Raw genomic sequence first — 9,116 nt, forward strand, 5'->3', positions numbered from 1 at the left:
CGTATATTCAATTAACTTTTGTACTTGTGACCTGTACTGACCCAGCAACAATTTTTCTGTGTTGCCCATAATAGAGTAAAATGACTATCTTTTCTGAAAAAACTAGCATACTTTTTTCTAATGCAAGCTACACTATAAAAGAAAAGCATATTGCCATCTTAATTGCATACATATTTGAGCTCGCTTGCAGCAACCATTATTAAATCGAGTCTACATATGTGTGCATTTCAGAAATTCCTAAAGATGTATTTACTTCACTGTGACTGCGTTAAAATTCTCCCGCTCTATTATTGGTGGTTGAGACGTTACGATACATTTTTTGGCATTTGGCAACCCCACTGTGAATTTGTTTCTGCAAAAAAAAATCTGCATTTTCTTTAGCATTCTCTCAGCCCGTTTCCTTACAGGTCTGGCAGGCAGGGTATTTTAGGACATCGTTACTAATGTTTTCCACGAAATATTGTAACAAAAGTATCATAAGAACTTTGAAACTTGAAGCAAAAATTATGAATTAAGAGGCATCATTATTGAAGCAGCCAACACTCACAGATTCTGCAAGCAACAATGACGTATGAAGATGCACGCACAATAAACAAAGGCTGTCACTAAAGCCACAATTTCCATCGCGTGCTTGAAAAGAAAAATAGTTATTTTAGCCACAGTTAAGACCCGAGTAAATAATTTGTGGTCTCAAAATGGCAAGAAAAAGAATACCGCATGTTTTCGACCAACACTCCAGGAACAACGACAAAAACGTCTTTCTTCACTGTCATTTGCTAACAGCTGTAACGTATAATAGAACTGCACGTCTTCAGACTAAGTCAAGCATTAAACAGGCATTCTTATATTTCACAGCCATACTCTACAGGAAGACACCACTTCTAGAATTGCCTTCACTGAACGAACATGCAATTTGATACTGTTCTGTACAGAAGCTTGAATCCTTTGAGCAGTGCTGAATAATTGCTAGCCAAATATGCTTTATTACAAGAACATGTCCCACTACTTGTGTCAATTACAGGCAGCAAGGACATATAATGAGACATAACTTTTCTCAGGAATATTTCATGGAAATGGCTCAGACAAGACATAAAAAGCAGACACACGCAGAGGTCTGGCAGTTACTCCTATATAAAAAGTTCTTCTTCCTCACTGTATTTTACGTCCACAGCAAAACAAGGGATTTTCGAAGTGACCTCAAATTACTCCTGTTTTGCAAGAGTCAACTGCACTCTATGCCTGAAAATATTGTACTCTCATCACACCCCTAAAGGCCAACTTCAACAAAATCTTACTTTAGTTAAATTGGTTACAAATGTGTAGCATATACTACTGAAGCAATCTTGGGAAAGCTGTGGGGCTGGTAGTTGGTATAACTTTCTTATCAGAGGCCTTTAAATAACACCTAAGCAGACGACGAATGCACCGGGTGGTTAGCAGATATGACACAAATCCCAGTGCATCACCTCCGAGATATTTAGCCCGTCGCAGGTGCTGCCTACTCTCGGAGGTCACACCAAGAAGCTGTGCTGGTGCTCAACATTCTGCGTGATGCATCAATTCTGGCAAGTAACAACAGCGGAATGGTTTTTTTTTTCAGTTTCAGTATCAAAAACGTCTATTCTGGCTAGCTTTTCATACTGCATCCATTCGTATTAAAGGTGAAAAATTTCGCATTGAGGCTGCTCTATACCTCCACTTGCTGAAACTAGACTTTCTATGTAGCCAAAATTTTGTTGTAATTAGCCTTCAATCCTGTGCCGTCATTAAAGGGTCCCGAAACGGTCTGACAAAATTTGTAGATGCGTAGGGTACAGCTACAGTAAAGCTTTTGCACCACAATTCAAGTGAAACATATCATATTAAGAGAGCTACAGACGATTACAACTTATCCTCCTCCCTAGCTTTTTTTCAACTCATTCACCGAGCGACCTGGGCTAAGCTCCTCCTTTACTAGCTCTGTGCCCCATGATGTGACATCATGTTTCTACTTCGAGTGCCTTGGAGCCAGCGTGTGAAGCCACTTCAACCTCTCCATTAGCCGCCTGGCTGTTGATCACCAGCGAGAGCTATCTAAGGAGACTTCACTGCGAGCATTCTGTCGCAGCGCCGAGCGTGTCCGGTATTCCGGTAAATGCAGGCAAGCTGGGAGTTCTGATGGATGGGCGGAGGCATAAACTAAAACCTCTCTGTACTACTACCGCTGTGATGAAGGGGCTTTAGAACAAGCATGAGTCGCCTTAGCGGACTGCACAGTACAGCCACCTGGTGGTGCAGAGCTTAACCAGCCAAACACAGGGCTAATGTTGCCGTAACAAAGTGTAAAATATTTAAAACATTGAAAAAGACAATGTGACCTTGATTGCACTGTCATCAAAAGTTTACACCAGCAGCAATGTAGAATACACCTGGTTACTGCCATATTAGCCGTGTTTGTCTGGTGATTCTCTGTGCCATCAGTTGACTGCATCCTGCAGGCCGCTCACGTTTGCGCCACCGACCATCTGGCAAGACACCCTGTTTGCCTGCGTTTAACGGAATAGTGGACACGCTAAAGCTTTCTATTGTTGTAGTAATCCTCCAGCATGAGGTGATAGCTCCAAATGCGTAGATCCTGGCGCCAAGCGGGTACCGACAGCCTGATGCGCTGCAGCCAATCTGCTCACCTGTTGCTTTGCAGAGGGACACAATGTCGCAGATTGGCATGCCACCAATCACTACGTTTGCAGCCCACAACGCAAAAGGGCGATACGTGGTCTTTCCAAAGAGAAACCTCGAGACTAACACTGAGTCAACAAGGAGCACATCGTAACACAAGCAGACAGTTGCTGTGTGCCAGAAGTACTTGAGTGTAGTGATAAATTGTCGTTGTGCATTCTCTGCCTGTTATTTTTTTACAGAAACAAGTTGACCAACATTCCAACTATTAAGAACTCTTGTGCTCCATAAAGTTTGAAAAATTACCTATGATGCTACCTGAGTAGTGAATCGGATAGCTTGCCAAACTGACGTCACATGCACAAACTACATAGATTGTAACGGCGTAGCTGAAAATTCGGGGGAGCAGCACTGCTGCGATCGGTAGCGATGCACATATTTAAAACCTTATAATAAATTACACGCTTTCTGTGGAGCACATAAATGTGTCACTTAATGATCAGAAGGACCTAGGCTAGGGACTCAGTACACTTGTACAAAATCGTCAAAATCATTTCAGGGTCCCTTTACCCAAGTTTTCCTGAAGAGTTCTGCCCAAGGAATGAAAGAGTTACCAGCACCATATCGTTTATAAAATGTGTATATTCCTCTTGGAATCTATGTCGAAATTCTACTAATTAAAGTAACAGCTCAGTATTGCGAGCACTAGTGGGAGTAATGAATTCATATTCATACTTTCAATTGCTCAAAGCTTTTACATATAAAAGGGGCAAGGACCGATTCATTTATTAGTGGCTATCTTGAAGCTTTTGGCATTACAAATGGCAAGTGATGGAGGAGGGAAGGCAGTTGTAATGCTTCAAGATTCTTGGTAGAAATGAACTGTGGGTAAATATTGGTGTGAAATTAGGGTACATCAACTTTTCAGGAATGGTTAACACAAAGTGATATAGCACAGAAATCCTAAGGTGCAATTAGCATTGTCAAGAATATAATTTATGTGCATGCATAATGACTTTCAACATGTGCTGCACACTTTGCAATGTCAAACTTCCCATAACATCTATGCTGAAAAATTTGGCAGTATCAGTGTTTTTGTGTTCAACACTCTTCGGCACTGGAGGCTGTAAAAAAAATGTGTGCGCAAGTCTGTGTGTGCGCGCAGTGGGGGACCATCTCCAGCGGAAAGCCCCTGCACTGGCGAAGAAAATGTTCGAGAAGACTGCGGCTGCGAGGGATACCACGTGACTGCACGAGAGCAGTCTCAAGAAACACAGAAAACAAAACTCGGCATTGGCGAAGAAGCCATGGGTAGTCTAGGACAGCATTGCCCAAATTCCCCTAAAGCTGGTCTTTAATGGCTAACAGTGACGCCCAGGGCAGAGTCCACCAGTGCACCATCTGCAAGGCCCTCTATTTTTTTGGCAACCAGTGGGACATTAAGCTGCAAGCGAACGGAAACTTCCTCTCCGAAGAGGGGAGTGCAGAGTGGGGCCATAAGGTGCAGACGGAACTTGGACTGGGAAGTGACAAGATGTTTCTGAACCTGCATGTTTAGCTGCTTATGGGCGCCAATTCATGTGAATAAATGAAAAAAGTTTTATTCCGTTCTATAACCCTGACCAGACCGCAATGTTTTATAATGCTTGCCTTGGAGAACTAGAAAACGAGGACCACCACTCGATGTCACAAACGTGACTCCTGCTCCACTGAATCCTCAGCGCAGCGTTACTTGAAGCCATTGTTTGGCCTTGGTACATCATATCTTCCCGACAAGATTAGTAGACTTCACCTGTTTCATATAAACTGCAATTTAATATCAATGACTTATATAGAAAATCCTCATTCTGTCTACCCACACGTCGCACCAAACTTTCACCACACGAAGTGCACACTGTTTGCATGGTTTTACCAATAGCTTCAACTAATCTCTTCTATCGACAGTGACTGAAGAATCAGATAAGCTACCAGAACCAATTGTTAATGGTCATGACTCTCAAGTTGAAAGAAATTAGTGACAGTTCATCGCAGAAACTGATGAGTATACTCAGTTTCCTGCCATCCTTTTTGTTTCACTTTCCCATGTTTTATGAAATATCTAGTTGCTTTATATGTTCACGCAGCCATATCTTATATGCATTTTTGTTCTTTTGTACTCTCCTCCTGCTATATTAGGTTTACCTAATGGTGCCCATCATCTGGCAGGTTGCTCTCTTTCTGTTTCTGACACTGAGGATCTATAGCAGGCTAAGCTCAGATATATCTGGGTGATTTCCAAGAACAGTGACTCTCAGAAGACATTCCTTCCACAAGTAAAATAATTTTTTTTTTTTTTTCAGATTTTAGACATGGACAGTCCACACATTTAGATGCTGATAGAAGTCGCAGAAAAATTCCCCATTTTCAAAGTGCTCTTATGCTGCCTAGATTTATCGGTGCTGAGGATGCCAACAAATGTGTTAAGCAAAATTTTTAATGAACACAATTAACCACCGCCTCAAGGGGAGATACATCTTGCTTATGCTGCCAAGCATGTGGATCAATTTTATTATATTTTTTAAGCCAGCTGCTCGAGCACTTTTGTTTATTTTACCTGTGAACAAGGCTCCCGTGTGGGAGCCGAAACGTCTTCTTTTCTTTTAAGTCTTTATTTGGTCGGCGAAGTGCCCCGGGTTTTTGTTTACCTTTTAACCAATTTTATTATACGTCATCCGAACTACAAAATACCTTTGAAAATAAAGAAAAAGGAATTTAGAAAGAAAAAAAAAACTGAGAAGAAGCTATGGAACACACGATCAATCACACAATGAATCAGTTTATTTTTGTCTATTGCAATAAAGACACAGAAACGACAGATAAAAGCTGGCATTCGGCAGTTTGACGAGACTGCAGCCTTTATTACGAGGGTTCACAGCTGCTCAGACATGTATACAGACTACATAAACATAAATGTAACAAGATAACAAATATAATAAAAACAAGCCATGACAACAGATAGCTTACTGCCTCTCGTTTCATTGCAATGTGAGTTCATGGATCTGCCCCAAAACTTGGACGTGCCTGCATGGTCTTCGTGAAACACATGCATTACATTCTTGAACTTAAATGCATGGTCGATATTTTACGTTTTGCCTCTTGATATCGTAAGCCCGCTTTTTTTTTTTCTAAACAAAAAATCGTATAGATACTTACTTTAAATGAGCAAAGGAACAAAATAGGTGTCACGTGAAGGGATAAGGAGACAGCAGTGTGAGCTAGAGAGCAAATGCAAGTAAGTGATATCCTAGATGAGAATGAAATTAAGAAGTGTAGGCAGGTCATCTGATGTGCAAAGCAGATGACTTGTCTGTTAGCCCTGTAAAGCACAACATACTGTATAGGGTGTATGCATGAATGGCAACGACTGGGCAGTGCGCGATATTGGTGCACTCTGTAACGAGAAGAAAGTACGGGCTATCGCGTGCGTGCCAAATAAATGGTATAATATGCTGTTGTGTGTTGCAGAAACTGTCCCAAAGTAAAAGAAAATTAGCTAAAGATGATGTAGCAGAAATTTCAGCTTTCTTTAGCATCTTCCAAGGCGTGCACGCACGTGAGCAATAAAACTAGGGAGCTTTTTTAACAGCGACGACGTGATGGATTTCCCATATGAACTTGCCATGAATCCTTACAAATCCAAGGGTCATTCTCGGCACATTTTAGCAGGTACGTGAACCACTGGTAACATGACTATGCTTATTTTTCCCATGGAAGCATGCTGGATCACTTTCGTGCACATTTCTCACTGCGCCTTTCCAAGTGGGGTCGTATATGCAGATGTAGCACATTGTTTACATAAAATCGATGCTGGTATCACTTCTAGATTCTGTGTGTCGCTGCATAGTCATTAATGTGGAAATGCAACCGTAAACAAGGCTCAACTTTGCTATGCTATCGACCGTCAGAACTGTTCGATGGCTGTAACCCTGATTGGGCCCCATCGCAATATATGGGGTACGTACTGAAAGCACCCACCATGGAGCACTCAACAAACGTTTAGGAGTGGTTAACGTAAACTAAAAAAATTTTGCATAGTCCAGAGGATCCGTAGAATCAAAAATTCAAGTACATCAGCGCTGGTAACACATGTGATGAAGCCCAGTTGTGGTCGTGATTAAACATGCGCCATGCAACACCCGTATTAGTCATCGGCCTCATGCAGATAGCACAGCAGTTATTGTAAGGGCAGCTGTAGCCTTTATGCAATCCACTGGATGGGACAAACATATTTGGAGATACCGCAACATGGTGTATTTGCATAAATGCACTTCCTTCTTCGCCATAAATCCTTTTCTTCTCTGTACCCTTTTCCCAGTGTGAAGTAGTAGGCCAGAGAAGCCTATAGCTCAGACCGACTTCCTCAGCCTTTGCATAAATAAATTCACCCACTCTCCCATTTAATAGTGTGCATTAGAAGTAGTGCGAGTAATACTGCACTGATAGTAATGAGTTCTTCCACTATGTATGCACAGCACTGTACATATTTGCCATCATGGCACATCTCTGCCGATAGTTTAATGCTATGCACGGTGCACCCACAGGCAAAAGGAGGAAGTGCTGCGCCGTCGTTCTCTTTAGAAAAATGAATGGCTATCATAACGGCAGTGAGCGTGTGTTCATCCACAGTTACGCACGCAACCAAGCACAGACGAATATGCAAAAAAGAAAGAAAGAAAGATCATAAAAGATTGCAGCAGGAAGAACGGAGGCACGCCAGTTGATTGCCTAAACTTACATTTCGCCATGACTCGCCGCTTTCACATCAGGGCCGCGCAAACCGAAGTACACCCGTGCAGTTGGCAGGTATACGAATGCGGCGAGACAGCACTGTAAAAAGAAACCCCTGTCTGTATGTGCATGCGCTGGGGGTTGAGCGCACCCGCCGCACGCCGATGCAGGGGAAAGAGCAAAGAAGGAAACTCCTATTGCACACGACGACCGCGGCAACTGCCACACAGGCACGACAACTTCTCTCTCCTCTGCCTCCCCACTTCTCTCTCTAACTTGTTTTTCTTTTTCCCGCGCGTATGCCAGCTGAGCTGATGCGCTCGGTTTATCTCGAGCGGTGCACAGAGATAATAAAATTGCGCCCTCAAAAGCCAGCAAGTGCACAGGGTCACAGAGCTACTTAAACTGTATACTAAGAACGGCCCAGCAGCCCGGGTTGTTGCTGAAGTCGAGGTCGCACGACATTGGCACGCGGGCGTCAGTGCCCACACTCCTGTGATGCCGGCGCTGCCTGGTCACATAAATCGGCCTTAGCGCGCATCGGCAACTGGAAGCAACAGAAAAAACTATAAAGCCGAACGCGTACATAACCACAACGACCATTTATTCTTTCTCTGCTTGGAGGGAGCAATCGCCAAGTAGCGGCACAAGACGGGAAGCGTGTGGTGCGACATGATCGACGAAACAAGATGACAACACTATCAAGGCAGCAAACGCAGGGCCGAGGCTTTATTGAATTACGGCTGGGAATCGCGTACCCGCCCGGCCTAAGGCGCTGAGCAGTCGGCCAGCTGGCGAGATGAAAGACCAATACGGGCAACAACAAGGAGGGCTCAGGTACTACACGTCAGTCTTGGGCAGCTGCAGCAGCGCAGGTGTGCGAAGACGGCAACAGCGCGAATTTTCGCACGAAACGGCTGCTATCAGCAGGCCACTACAGCTCTTTTACAGCATCAAGCCAAATTACCGCGACAACGCTATCATCTCACTGTGCAAGCTGGCACCCGTCTGGGCAGAGCAACTGTTGCGTAAGGATGCTTGCTCACGTGTGATTTGTTGTCGTACTCCGGCAGTCTCACGTGCACGGACTGTTGCTGACGGTGGGCGCCCTAAATGGGCACTCGGTTTTCGTCCGCGCATCACACGACTGGCTCAAAGGACTACGCGGGACGCCGAGCCTACGACCACGGCGAGTATTCGGAAACGCGACACGCAACACCGCCGCCGTGTCTAAATATGCAGCGCTACCGAACGCTGAAATCGGAATTTGGCCCCGCCGCGCACTCCACGACTTTTCCGACTTGAAGAAATGAACAACAAAAGGAAATAGCGACAACCGGATGTCGCAGTACGTAGCGTTTGGCGCTAGGGCTGTTGGTAGACGAAAATGAAACCGAAACGACTTCCATTTCTGCTGCCCAGCAGCAATGGAAGTCCTTGCTTGTTCAGTTAATGTACAGCATATAATGCACACTGAAACTGCAGAACCTATCAAAGAGCATTTTGTAGCGATGCTAAAAATATTTATTAACTGTTTAAGTGCTACTACGAAGAAAATGAAACCGTTATAAAGGAAACAGAAAAAAAAAGATCCATTCTTTTCTGCGTGAGCCAATAACGGAACGCTAGAGCTTTTTTCCCTCCGAAATAATACCGGAATTAAAAAAAATTGAATTAGTGTTTTCAGCACA

At 43.7% G+C, this 9,116-nt stretch overlaps 1 protein-coding gene across 1 annotated transcript in view; it reads right to left on the bottom strand.

The window, feature by feature from the left end:
- Positions 1-8,718, bottom strand: part of LOC126538274 (sodium-dependent phosphate transport protein 3-like) — a 72,592-nt gene extending 63,874 nt beyond the window's left edge. The window contains exons 1-2 of the mRNA XM_055074639.2: positions 8,472-8,718; positions 7,433-7,524 (exon numbers count right to left, since the gene is read on the bottom strand). Coding sequence (XP_054930614.2) covers positions 7,433-7,442 — 10 coding nt within the window. The 5' untranslated portion in view covers positions 7,443-7,524; positions 8,472-8,718. The remainder of the gene's footprint in view (positions 1-7,432; positions 7,525-8,471) is intronic.
- Between the last annotated feature and the right edge of the window lie 398 nt (positions 8,719-9,116).

The sequence above is a fragment of the Dermacentor andersoni genome, chromosome 4, assembly GCF_023375885.2.
Source record: "Dermacentor andersoni chromosome 4, qqDerAnde1_hic_scaffold, whole genome shotgun sequence".
NCBI lineage: Eukaryota > Metazoa > Arthropoda > Arachnida > Ixodida > Ixodidae > Dermacentor > Dermacentor andersoni.